General features: G+C 37.0%; 1 protein-coding gene across 6 annotated transcripts in view; it reads left to right on the top strand.

Annotated features, from left to right (window-relative positions):
* The first annotated feature begins 3,035 nt into the window (after window positions 1-3,035).
* The window catches only part of FASTKD1 (FAST kinase domains 1), a 40,928-nt gene continuing 29,831 nt past the window's right edge, over window positions 3,036-14,132 (top strand). For 3 of the 6 annotated variants that reach the window (XM_057550690.1, XM_007183238.2, XM_007183236.2), the window contains exons 1-5: window positions 3,036-3,117; window positions 5,134-5,652; window positions 8,163-8,231; window positions 10,856-10,981; window positions 12,969-13,367. In XM_057550690.1, the coding sequence (XP_057406673.1) occupies window positions 5,318-5,652; window positions 8,163-8,231; window positions 10,856-10,981; window positions 12,969-13,367 (929 nt within the window). In that variant the 5' untranslated portion in view covers window positions 3,036-3,117; window positions 5,134-5,317. Of the gene's footprint in view, window positions 3,118-5,133; window positions 5,653-8,162; window positions 8,232-10,855; window positions 10,982-12,968; window positions 13,368-14,132 lie in introns of those variants that run through there. The other 3 variants (XM_007183237.2, XM_057550691.1, XM_057550693.1) reach the window with 3 other exon arrangements.

Here is a 14,132-nt window from a genome sequence, read left to right as displayed (position 1 = left end):
GATAATTCTGTTTAATTTTTTGAGGAACCACCATACCATTTTCCACAGTGGCTGCACCATTTTACATTCTTACCAGTAATACACAAGGGTTCCAATTTTTCCACATCCTTGCCAACACTTGTTATTTTCTGATTTTTTTTGATAATAGCAATCCTATTGGGTGTGAAGTGGCATCTCATTGTAGTTTTGATTTGTATTTTCCTAATAATTAGGGGTGTCGAACATTTTTTCACGTGCCTGTGGCCATGGAGTAAGGTCTATTGAAGTCCTTTGCCCATTAAAGAAATTTTTTTTGTCATTGGGTTGTAGGAGTTCTTTACATATTCTAAATATTAATCCCTGCAGATACATCATTTGCAATATTTTCTCCCATTCTGTGGGTTGCCTTTTCACTCTGTTGATAGTGTCCTTTGACGCATGCAAGTTTTTTTAGTTTGATGAAGTCCAGTTAACCTATTTTTTTTCTCTTGGTGCCAATAATTTTGGTGTTATATCCAACAAACACATTTTTTTTTACTGGCAGAATTACTCCAGGAGAAAAAGTGTTCATTAACTTGTGAGAAAAAAGAAAAACAGTTCCTGATGTTGGGAAACTGATCTGATGTTCATAGTTAAGCCTCAATGTTATTTCAAACTAATCTGACACAGTTTAAAGCATATTGGCCTCCTGTGGGAATAAGGAGTCTCACAGAACATCAAGATCAGACAAATTCACTGTGCAACACAAAATACCAAAGATTCCCCTCTTGCTAAATGAATGAATGCTACTTCTTTACCAATTTCAGCTTTATCCCCGCTTCGGTCAGCCTTCTCTACAGTTAAAATTTATTAAGGTGCCCAGTCATAGAATTGCCCTGTTTCCCGACAGCACCCAAGATAGAGCAAACCTCATCTTCCCTAGGCCCTCCCCGAAATTACCCACCAAAGCCCAAATCCTGTAAGAGGTTCTTTCTAACACTCTTTTATTGAGCTGCCAAATGGTTTCCTACAGTGTTCATTTTCCTGAGCTGTAACAAGAAGTCCATCAACTGCAGGTTCCTGGTGGGTTTTGGCTGAAGGGCATTGACATTTGCTAAGAGGAAAGTTAGAGCCACCCTTTGTTAACCACTTGTCAGCCCTTGTAAAAGATGCTTCTTCGTGACTTAAATCGTTAGCTAAAATGAAATTTTATAGCTGTGGATTTAAATTATTACCTTAATTTTGTCCTCAGGTGTGATTTGTATATAAATATGTATTTTATGAATGCCCTAGACTGCAAGTAAAGAAAAAAGTTGCTAACAGTGACTAAACAAAAAGGATTTTCTTTTCTCACATGGACAGTGTTTCTAGAGGAAGGCAAGCTGTTGGCATCTGTTTGTTCCTTAGACTTGTCTCCTAATAATTCCACAAACGGGTGAGAAGGAGACAAACAACCCCTAACAAGTGAAGAAACTGTCCTGTCACTATCGTTTAGGCCTTACTGTTGCCAGGAGCTGATCTGGCACTCATAGCTCAGCCTTGGTATTCTGTTGAACATAACAAATGCACAGAATACCAACATGAAACAAGGTTACTCTCTGACTGATGGGTCAAGACCAAAACAAGACCATTCCGTAATTATACCTGAACTCAGACAAAAACAAGAATATTGTCCAAACCGGGACTTCCCTGGTGGTGCAGTGGTTAAGAATCTGCCTGCCAATGCAGGGGACATGTGTTCAAGCCCTGGTCCGGGAAGATCCCACATGCCACGGAGCAGCTAAGCCCGTGTGCCACAACTACTGAGCCTGCGGTCTTGAGCCCGTGAGCCACAACTACTGAAGCCTGCATGCCTAGAGCCTGTGCTCCGCAACAAGAGAAGCCACCGCAATGAGAAGCCTGCACGCTGCAATGAGTAGCCCCCACTTGCTGCAACTAGAGAAAGCCCGCGCGCAGCAGCAAAGACCCAACGCAGCCAAATATAAATAAGTAAATAAATTAAAAAAAAAAAAGAATATTGTCCAAACCACAAAAAATGACCAAACATCCACCTATCTTGGCTAATATGAGTGAGGGCTGCTGCTTCACCAATTACAGCTTCAACCTCACTTCTTTCTGCCTTCTAGATAAAGTTTATTAAGATACTCAGTGAAATTCTCACAGCAGCTAATGTAGAGAAAAGTCCCTCTTAAACCCCCGAATCACTTAACACAAGGCCAAATACTATAGTAAGTTCTTTCTAACGCCATCTTAAGTTGACACCCCTTAGGGTGTGTTCTGCTTCATTGCAACCAACCAGTAATTCCAACTTTAGGTGTATTCCTGGTGGTCTTTGACTGAAGGGCACTGACACAGGTCATGCTGAGTCTCATCCCTATGCTTTTTCTCACATTTGTTCTGAAACCCCTTCTATCCTGTGCATTCAGATCAACCTCAGTTTTCATATTTATTATCAGTTGATCTAGTTCCCAACAATCCAAATCAGTGCTACTCCAAGAGTGCTCTGCGATTAGTGGTTGCCTAGGGTGTTCGGGGTGTGGGGGGAGTGACTGCTAAATGGTTACAGGGTTTCTTTTTGGAGTTATAAAAATATTCTAAAATTGTGGTGATGTTCCACAACTCTGAATTAAGAAAAGCCACTGAATTATACACTATAAATGAGTGAATCGTATGGTGTGTAAATAATTTCTCAATAAAGCTCTTAAATTTTTTGTGGTCTGGGACTGGTACCTGCCTACCACTACGCAAGTGCAGGAACTGAGAGAAGTTTGATGCTTTTATAGCATTCGATAGTTATTCCATACGCGTTGAACATAAATAAAAATCTTGACGTGTCTTTTCCATGTTTAAGTTTTCAAATTTCACTTTTCTAAGTATTCATTTCTATTGTATATTATAAAAATATCAGTCTTCACGGACTGGGAGAGAACCTCATATAGTTGAGAAACACGTGCCCTAAGGACCTATAACTTCAAGACGTGGGGCCCGAGTGTCTCAATGAGGAACTACAATACCCAGAATTCCCGCCAAATGCATAAGCGACGTCTATTCCGCCGACCTCGGCGCGACGTGCCCTTGGGCGTGTAGTGCGTGCCTTTGGCGGTGCACGCTGTGTTCGCCCGGCGTTTTTTCATGGTTTGGGGACGGGCACCGCTAGAGGTAAGGTGATGTCTTTCGAGGAAAGGCTAAAAACTCTGGGATATGAGGGAGGCGTGAGCGACACAACCGAGCCTGTTGCGTCCTTTGCTGGGAGACGTGGAATAGCCTGGAGTTCTGAGCCCTCGTAACCAGGCTTAACCGCGATCCTTCAGAAAAGTTCCCAGGCGTTGAGGGGAAAAACTTGCCCGCAGGTCCCGGCCGGGTGGCGGCGATAGGTTTTCTTTTTGCTCACAGCACGTTCTCGGGCCGGGGACCTTGGGTTCGGCTGAGAAACGGAGGCTTTCTTCCGGGTATTGGATTTCCCGGAGCGCGGAGGACTAGGGCAGGGCTGATCCCTCTCCCAGCCAGGACCGGGAGACCAAATTCATTCGTTCAGCGCAACTGTGTGCCAAGCGCGGAGGATGTCTGCCATTTGCAAAGGGTGGTGTTGTGTATCCTGCACAATACCTGTTCACGGCGGGTAACCTATCATTTATAGTCCCAAGGCCCGTCCTTTGGTTAAGTCACTTCCCCAAGGTCACTTAGCTGGGGACTTGACACCTTGGTATTGTAACCAGTGAGCTCCTTCCACTTTCAGATGTGAATAGGCAGGAGACTCTTTTTTTTGTGCAGAGTTTTTTGTGTATGTGTGTGACCCAAGTCGGCTTGGGTCGGGATGCTGTACAGATTGCCACAAAGTAGTCAATATTGTGTCATCGTTTTTTCTTGGGTACAGACCGTTTGGCGTAGCCATAGGATTCTGAGGCATACATTTAGTGTTGGTTTGTTGATGTAATGAGGATGTTCAAGTTGAAAGAGCTGGGTGGTTGTCCCAGCTTCATTAGTACTAGAGTAGTTTTTTTTAACCTTTTTGAACCTAGCTTTTCTCTGTAAAATGCAAATGATAACATCTACCTGGCAGGTTAATTGAGAGAATTTAATGGGATAACATATTTTAAAAGTCCTTTGTAAAATGTTGCAGCAGTGTTAGATGATAGGATTTTAGTCCCAGCTTTTCTAACTATTGTTTCTCAACTAGAAATATAGACATTTTTAATATATTTTAAAAACAAATTATTCTTTTTCTTTATTGTGTTTGGTTCTCCTGTTGCATCACTACGCAACTACGTTACTTGATTTCTTCATATGTCCTGATTGGGCTTTAATCATCTCATTTATTGCTTAAAACCTACTTAAGGTCAACAGTGATTAAACTGTTTGAGTTCTGTTAGTGTACAAGGAGAAAGGAGCAAGAAATTATCTTGAAAGCAAATATACCAGAAATTATCCCTCTGAAAAAAACATTTTTTATTATGGCTCTGAATTAATGGCTACTCTTCGTAGAAACTATAAAGGCAATATGTTTATTTATTTCAGTTTTGTTCTTTTATTTAAAAAGATGCTTCTTTTTGGTTTGGGATTTTTTTTTTCCCTTCTGCTTTTATAGTCAAATTTGAAAGCTTCATGTTAAGTGTCAGATTTAACATTTTTAAAATGGAGTGCGGGGGGCTTCCCTGGTGGTGCAGTGGTTAAGAATCCACCTGCCAATGCAGGGGACACAGGTTCGAGCCCTGGTCCAGGAAGATCCCACATGCTGCAGAGCAACTAAGCCTGTGTGCCACAACTATTGAGCCTGCGCTCTAGAGCCCGCGAGCCACAACTACTGAAGCCCATGTGCCACAACTACTGAAGCCCACGAGCCTAAAGCCCGTGCTCTGCAACAAGAGAAGCCACTGCAATGAGAAGCCTGTGCACCGCAACAAAGAGTAACCCCCACTCACCGCAACCAGAGAAAGCCCGCACACAGCAGCGAAGACCCAATGCAGCCAAAAATAAATACTAAAATAAAATTAAATAAGTAAATAAAACAGAGTGTGGAAGGAAACCCCTTTTCCTGGATATTTAGTTTTGGGTTAAATCCTGCTCTCGGGTTCAGGCTAAGAACAAAGTGTGTAGTTAATGGAGGAAAAGCTTGTTATTTTAATTAGAATTTTGGAATTTGATAGTTATAACTGTGTTAAACTGATTTCTTTACAGAAATTGCATATTGGAATGGGATTTGGAGTCATCATAATGGAAGCAAGCTACATGAAGGAAAAACAGTTATTTTTATACCAGCATATTGCACCTGACTGCTAGTTGCAAATGGTTTTCTTTACATAAGAAAATTTGTGATGTAAATGAAAAGATAGTTTTTTTTCCTAGACTGATTGTTTACAATATGCTTCGCCTAAGAGCTATTTGTCCATTCTCCTGGAGAGTGTTTCAGTTTCGACCCTTTAGTTTCGAACCATTACTTAATCAGATGAATAAGTGTACAGATGAAGAGCAAATATTTGATCTTATTGAAAAAAACAAAGACATACTTTCAGAAAAGCAAGTGGCATGTGCACTCAGTATGCTTTGGCAGTTTCAAAAGCAGAAGAGCATCTTGTTAAAAAATGTGGAATGTATTAGAGACCATCCCCAATTTCTTACTCTTCATAATTTAACTACAACTAAAATGGAATTCATGAATGACAGTACCTTGGTGAATGTGTTGTACATCATACAACAGTAAGTAATGTACTTTTAGATTTTATAGAAATGATTGTAGTTTATATTTAATTTTCTAAAAATCTCTTTAAAAGAAAAAAATGTTTTTTCCCTTTAGTTTTCCTGATAAGCTAATTTATTTTATTTTATTTATTTATTTTTGGCTGCATTGGGTCTTCGTTGCTGCACGCAAGCTTTCTCTAGTTGTGACGAGCGGGGCTATTCTTCATTGCGGTGCGCGGGCTTCTCATTGCAGTGGCTTCTCTTGCTGCGGAGCATAGGCTCTAGGTGAGCAGGCTTCAGTAGTTGCAGCATGGCGGGCTCAGTGGTTATGGCACACGGGTTTAGTTGCTCCACGGCATGTGGGATCTTCCCGGACCAGGGATCGAACCCGTGTCCCCTGCATTGGCAGGTGGATTCTTAACCACTGAGCCACCAGGGAATTGCCCTGATCATCTAATATTTTAAAGATATGTAGAGGATATTCTTTGATTATGGTAATCATTTCACAGTGTATATACATATCAAAACATTATGCTGTACAACCTAAATATATACAATTTTTGTTAAGCATATGTCAATAAGGTTGGGAAAAAATTTGAAAAGAAATTTTACATCATTCACAAGAGAATCCAGCCTTCAGAAGAGCTGGATGCCCTAAATGAAGAATTCAGCAGCTATATAAAGGAAAAAAGGACACAAAAGTTAAAATTAATCTGTTTATTAGTCTCATTGGTGAAATTATCCAAGGTGCAAGGGCCATTTAGCTATAGATGTCAGCACTGTACAGAGCAGAGATACAGTTGTTTTTATTAGGGTGTCAGCGTATACAAGAAAGGGGCTTAAAAAAAAAAAGAAAAGGGGCTTAAGGCTTTACTTATTTTGGGGGGTGGTGTTAGACTAAAAAAGAGTGACATCCCTTTTTTGGTGGTCTTTCTCAGATTTGCAAAGTTTTTTCTCTGAGGTACATGGTGGGATGGGTAAGATAATCAGTTTTGTTTTCTCAGTGGTCATATTAGTTTGGAAAATGCTGAATCAGACGAAATTAAACAGATCTTTATTGCAGGACTCTTCAGAGCCTTCAGAGCCTGCAGGACTCTTCAACATACATATGCTAATGTATATTGTGAACCTTTCAACGGGGGTATTTTCCAAACTTACTTATCCACAAAACATTGTGTTGAACACCTCACAAGAATACTGCACAGATGGAGAAATGCTGCTTCATGGTGATTTGCCCCCAAACCGCATTTCTGTGTATCCCTCCTAAGTCATATTTTAGTAAGGAAAGGATTTTAAGAGTAAAATATAATTTTGTTTTCAAGTTTTTAAAATAGCATGTAGTTTGATTTTGTTTCATGACTCAACCTGAAAGTCTTTGACTTTTAGGAGACAAAATAACCTAGCCTTAACATTATAAAGATGTTGAAATCGGTTAAAAAGAGATTTTTATATGTACAACATATAATATATATTGCTTAATTATATATAGAAAATACCCATTGTTAGTGAAGGTATATGCTTTGCATTGTTAAATGTGAAGGAACTGCTGTATGCTTCTGGTGGTATAATACGTATCCAGAACTATAAAAATGCCCTTGGACCCAATAATTTTGCTTCTAAGATTTATCCTAAGAAAGTAATCTGAGATACATGTAAAGATTCTTGGGCTTCCCTAGTGGTGCAGTGGATAAGAATCTGCCTGCCAATGCAGGGAACATAGGTTCCATCCCTGGTCTGGGAAGATCCCACATGCCTCGGAGCCAACTAAGCCTGTGCGCCACAACTACTGATCCTGTGCTCTAGAGCCTTTGAGCCACAACAACTGAAGCCCACGTGCCTAGAGCCTGTGCTCCGCAACAAGAGAAGCCACCGCAATGAGAAGCCCGCACAGCGCAACACAGAGTAGCCCCCGCTCTCCACAACTAGAGAAAGCCTGCGTGTAGCAATGAAGACCCAAAGCAGCCAAAAATAAATCAATCAATCAATTAATTAAAAAAAAAAAGATTCTTGTACATGGTTATTCATCCCAACATTGTTTATAATATTGAAAAACTAAGATCCTAGTAAGTTGGTGAATGTTTAAATGATAATTTATTCACATAATTAATAGTATACAACCACTAAAAATTATGTTTTGAAGAATATGTAATGATATGGGCAAATGTCCACAATATAATGTTAACTTACTGAAAAAGGCAGGATATAAAAATGTAAAAGAAATATGTATATGTCTTTAAGTATGTAGAAAAATAACTGGGAAGAAATGCTCCAAGTTAATGATGGTGGGTATTTATGAGTAGCAGAGTTATAAAAGGATGAGAAGGGCATGGGATAAAGTATAGGGGTTTATTAGATTGTACCAAGAAATCAGAATACTGAAATGAGACCAGACCAGAAATAAGGACTGATTGTGTAAGAATATAATAACTTGAGGTTTACTTTTGCATTATAATCCTTACTGCATGTATGTTTTTAATAATTTTAAAATGTTTCTGTATGGAAAATTACTTTCTCTTGATTTTATTGAGGTTTGGTTTTGAGGCCCATGACCCGCTAGTTGAAGCACTAGTTACAGAAGCATGGAGAAGACTGGAAAGGCAAGTACTCTGGGTGTTTCAGCTAAGGTCAGGGTTATCCTTTTCAGGGTTAGCACAGTGAAATCTTATAGGGAAAGAATGGGGAGCTGCTGCCTAACTATCAAGCTTCATTGAAAAAAATGTATTTAAATTCAGTTTACTTCGAGGGCTTTTTGATTGTGTAAAGTGTGTTAGTCAATCCTAGGGCAGAAGAATAATCTTAGTCCTGTCATGAGCAATTATCCAAGGTATCCCACAGTATACCTCCCGCAGTATCCAAGGACAATTGGTTCTATCATCCCCTCAGATACCAAAATCCATGGATGCTCAAGTCCCTTATATAAAATGATATAGTATTGGCATAAAACCTACAGACATCCTCCCATCTACTTTAAATCATGTCTTGATTAATTACAATACCTAATACAATGGAAATGCTATGTAAATAGTTGCTCAGCATGCAGCACATTCAAGTTGTGCTCTTTGGAGCTTTCTGGAATTTGTTTTTTAACTGAATATTTTCGATTCGCTGTTGCTTGAATCCGTGGATTTGGAACCCTTGGATATGGAGGGCCGACTCAGTAGAGTCTTTAGGGGTTAAATTTGGTCATTGTTGGTAATAGCTCAAAACTTTTTTCTTCAAAGCAGCATTAAATGGTATGTGTATTACGCATCTTGAACAAATCAGTTGTAGAATAGGTGCTTTTTTCTTTTTGGTTTTACTATCTACTACTTAAACAATTAAATTACAAATATACAATTATACTTCCCAGTGACTCAGACATTTCTTTTTAATTTTTCTGAATTTCACAATAGCTCAGGTGATAATGACTTTGTTCTATGTGGTGTTTTTTAAAATTTGTAGCAATACTTTTTTTTTTTCTATAATACTAAGTAATAAAAATTTTTTAAACCCTAATTTGTATTCCATGTGTAGAATTTCTAGTAGAGTCATAGAATAAGTGTTAATTTCTGATTTTTTTATAGTCATGGTGGCCTATGATGTTAAATTTTTGTTACTGCAGTAACTTAAACGATTTTGCTATAATATCTATGAATTTGTTATATAAATATAATTTGTAATGATTCAAATAGGATAGATTATTATGAATTAACACTATATGGTGGATCATAGCAAGAATAATTAGCATACATTTGAAATTCAAATGAAAAACCCTCTGTATTATGGAAGATTTTAAACATTTACGAAAGTAGAGAAATTAGTATAATGAACTCCTATGTACGCATCATCCAGTGTCAACGATTACCAACATATAGCAGTCTTGTTTTGTCTAGATCACCTCCAGTTCCCTCCCTACCCTTCAGTATAGTTTAAATTGTGGTATCATTTCATCAGTAAATACCTTAGTATATATTTCTGATAGACAAAAAGCACTCTTTAAAAAATATATATAATCACCATGCCATTTTTATACCTACGAAAATGAATAATTATTCCTTAAATTCCCTAATAACTGAGTTCAAATTTCCTTGATTGCTCTATAAAGGTCTTTTTATAAGGCAGTTTGTTTAAATAAGTATCCAAACAAGGTTTACTGATTACATTTAGTCAAGTTTTTCTCTGCCTTTTTTGGTAAGTACTCATTTTATTAAAGAATATCATTTAAAATTATACCAATCATAAGTATACATCTTGATGAATTTTCACATACTGAAAATACACTTATACTTCTGTGTAATAGCACCAAGATCAAGACAGAGAATATCACTAGTTTCCCAGAAGTTTCTTTCATGCTCTCTTCCAATCACTCCCTACCTTCCCGCCCCAAGAGTGACCACTGTCTTGGCTTCTACCACCATAAATTAGTTTTGCTTTTATAAAAATGAAATCCTGGGAATTCCCTGGTGGTCCAGTGGTTAGGACTCGGCACTCTCAACTGCCGTGGCCTGGGTTCAATCCCTGGTTGGGGAACTAAGATCCTACAAGCCGTGCAGCGTGGCCAAAAAAAAAAAAAGAGCAAGAAATCATATAGTAAGAACTCTTAAACCTAGTTTATTTCACTCAATATGTTTTAAAGATTCTTCCATGATATTGCACTATTTGTTCTTTTTTTATTGCTGTATAGTATTCTAGGAATATGTGCAATTTATGCACTGTACTCTTGATGGACATTGAGATTGTTGCTATTTAGCATTTAGTTTTTTGCTGTAACATATTATGCTGCTGTGCAATTCCTTATGCTTGTCTTTTAGTGAATTCAAAGTCTTTAAAAATCTGTAACAATTCTCCTTCCTGCTCTTGTCTTGCCATTTACTTGTTGAAGAAATCGGGTCATTTTTCCTATAGAAAAATTCTGAAGTTTTTCAAGCATGATTGTAGTAGAGGTTGTTTTATTTGTTAATATACAACCTTGAGTTGAAATTGTTCTGTCCTCAAAAAATTAATAAGTAAATGATTCAAACAATTTCAAGTGTTTTTTTTCCCTTTTTAAAATCTTCAAGTAGAATTTGGCTTTTTAACTCTTAGCCTGGGTTACTTTTATAATAATAATCAACATTTTAGAAAAATTCATTTTATAGTAGTAATATATTAGTATTTTTATTGCTTTTTATTTTATAACTGTGTATTATGTTTTAAGTGAAAATAAATAATAATGATCCCCTTTGTATATTTACTTTAATAGGTTTGATATTAATGTGCTGTCAAAATTTTCCTCTTGCCTGGCAGATCAACATTTATGTTTTAGTCCATTAATGGGAAAAATAGCTGATATTGTAAATAGGAACTTGGAAACCATACAGGACTTAAGGTAAATGTATTTAGGGGCTTTGTGTCATGGTGAAAGGATTCTGGGCTTTGAATGCACACACACTTAGACTTGCTAGTTCCTAACTATGTGACTTTAATCTCCTGGAAGTTCACTGTCCTCATCTATACAACAGGTATAGTAGTATCTACTGTGCAATGTTGCTGTGGGAATTAGAGATGAAATATGTAAAGTATAACACAATGTTGTCGAGATTTGTGATTTTTCCTTACTTGCAAGCTAACATGTTTGCCTGCCATCCTTATGAGCTCATTTAACCTTAATTACCTCCTGGAAGGCCCTACCTCTAAATATAGTCATATTGCCAGCTAGGGCTTTAACATATAAATTTGGAGGGGGGGGGGAACCATATTTCAGTCTATAGCATACACCAGTGTTCATAGCATTAGTCACAATAGCCAAAGGGTGGAAACAACCTTAATGTCCATCAGCAAATGATTGGGCAATCAAAATTTGGTATATACCCACAATGGAATATCATTCAGCCTTAAAAAGGAAGGAAATTCTGATATATGTTACCACATGGATGAACCCTGAAGACATTATGCTAAGTGAAACAAGCTATACACAAAAGTACAAGTATTGTATGATTTCACTTTATATGAGGTACCTAGAGTAGTCAAATTCATAGGAACAAAGTAGAATGGTTGTTTCCAGGGGTTGGGGGAGGGGAGAATGGGGAATTACTGTTTAATCGGTAAGGAGTTTTAGTTTGAGAAGATGAAAAAGTCCTGCAGACGGATGGTGGTGTTGTTGTACATCAGTGTGAATGTACTTAATACAACTGAACTGTACACTTAAAAATGTTTAAAATGGTAAATTTTACATTATATTTATTTTCACACATACATGAAAGTAGCTTATAAAAGCAGAGACAATAAAAATCACTGTAAATTTTTTTAACTTTAAAAAATTATTATTGACCCATTTGAGAATCTAATGAAATCTTTGGACATTTCCCCACTCCAAACTGCAATTACAAATATATATACAATTAAAAAAAATCGTATCCAAAGGGTTCATGATTAAACTAAATAGCAATGCTAGTTTACTAATTAATGTTAATTGGTACTAACATTAAACATTTTGATTAGAGAAGCCAAAGTATTGTACAACTGAGTTTTTAAAAAATAATTTGTTTAATTGAAAAGATTGAAGAAATTTTGAATTACAAAAAAATGCAAACAGTACCCCTATCCTAATGGTTGAGATAGTTTTAGATTTATATTTTCATGTCTTTTTTGTAGATTGTTTTATAATTAGTATCCCCACGTGTTTATTATATATCTTACATTTTGCATTCTTTATTCATTATTAGGTATATTCTTATATTTAGAGTTTTTTGATTTTTGTATCATGTAAGAACTGTCTTTTGAAAGCAGAGACCTCACCTTTGTAATTTTGGTGTCTTCCACAGTGCCTAGAAGATTGATTTATGTTTCTTAAGAGTGTTTATTGAGTGAAGAAATATTCACGTTCAATATTGTCCTACTGTTATATATTAATATTAATGTAGCCTGAAACATTAAAAAATATGAAATCATTCATTAGGAAGAAATATTTAGCCAAGATTTTTACTGGTAAATTACAGATACACAGAGAAAGGAGTAACAAAGCAAAGTCTACTTCGAAAAATATAGGATGAGACTTTCCATGTTGCATTCAATGGGCTGTTGGCCCAGAGTGATTTCTGAGTAAATTTCACTAAAATATTTTCCTTCAAAGCATTTATCTATAGAATGAGATATTATACACACTAAAAAAATATTATTTCAATTCTTTTTTGTCTAAAGGGGTTTGATTACTGGGAGATCAGAGTTCAAGTCCCATTAGTATTTAAAAGAAAAATTTTGTTATATAAAACCTATAATATTTTTATCAGTTCCTTTCCGTTTTTAAGCATTTAGTCTTAGAATTGCTCATTTTTCTTAGATAATGTAAAAATCTTTGCATCTTCTTCCTTTTTCAGGTGCTTGTCTGTTTTAATGGTCAGCATATCTTCTTTAATATCACAGCGTTTTCAAGAGCAATTAGTGAACAAAACAGAGCAACTTTTTGACACCATAGATTCTTCCCAGGTCAACATTGCAAGAAGAATAGTACAGTTTCTTCGAAATATTAAATATAGTTATTACCCACTATTGGAAAGGTGCAATAAGGTGTTTTTGAGCAATGTGAACCACCTTGATTTGGACTCCATCAGTAAAATACTTAGTCTATACCACTCTCTACAGTTTCATAGTTTTGAATTTATTTTAATGACCAAGAAGAGGCTAACAGAAATGATTCCTCTGTTTGACTACCCTGCTAGCTTTGTAAAATTGTTTGTAACATTGGGACCTGTGGCAGGACCTGAAGAAGAGAAACAGTAAGTTCAGCTAAAAATACTTTACTTTTCTTGTTGAGAATATATAGAGCCTTCAAGCTTAGATCTTGCAGTTTTGGAAGTCAGAAAAGTCACTCCACTCAGCTGTAGAAGGGAGAATTATCTCTTGTGCTCTGCTCCTTGATTGTTTCTCTGATTATTCTAATTTACATCTCAAACTCTTAGTCTCCTACTGCTTTGTATAGGGGCCAATAATCCTGTGGTGGCCAACACAGCAATGGATGTGGGAGAACATCATTTAAGTGCTATTATTCTCCCTTCTTAGGCCAGGTGACTGGCTTCACACAGAGAGATAAGACTCCCCCACCCCCAGTACAGAGTGTGGAATATTCGGAATTATAGTAGTCCTAACGATGGACCATTTTATGCTTTGGTGTCTTCACATTCATCATCAAAAGCATTTGTTATGCACATTGGTATATGTTCCCAGTGTCAGGTTTGAGTGATTTTGGTCTGATTCCTATCTTTTTAAGAATTTACAGTTTTGCCAGATTTTTTTTTTTAACATCTTTATTGGAGTATAATTGCTTTACAATGGTGTGTTAGTTTCTGCTTTATAACAAAGTGAATCAGCTATGCATATACATATATCCCTATATCTCCTCCCTCTTGCGTCTCCCTCCCACCCTCCCTATCCCACCCCTCTAGGTGGTCACAAAGCACCGAGCTGATCTCCCTGTGCTATGTGGCTGCTTCCCACTGGCTATTTTACATTTGGTAGTGTATATATGTCCATGCCACTCTCTC

The sequence above is a fragment of the Balaenoptera acutorostrata genome, chromosome 8 (assembly GCF_949987535.1).
Source record: "Balaenoptera acutorostrata chromosome 8, mBalAcu1.1, whole genome shotgun sequence".
Taxonomy (NCBI): domain Eukaryota; kingdom Metazoa; phylum Chordata; class Mammalia; order Artiodactyla; family Balaenopteridae; genus Balaenoptera; species Balaenoptera acutorostrata.
The sequence above is the reverse complement of the archived record's forward strand: the minus strand, read 5'-3'. Positions and strand labels throughout refer to the sequence as shown.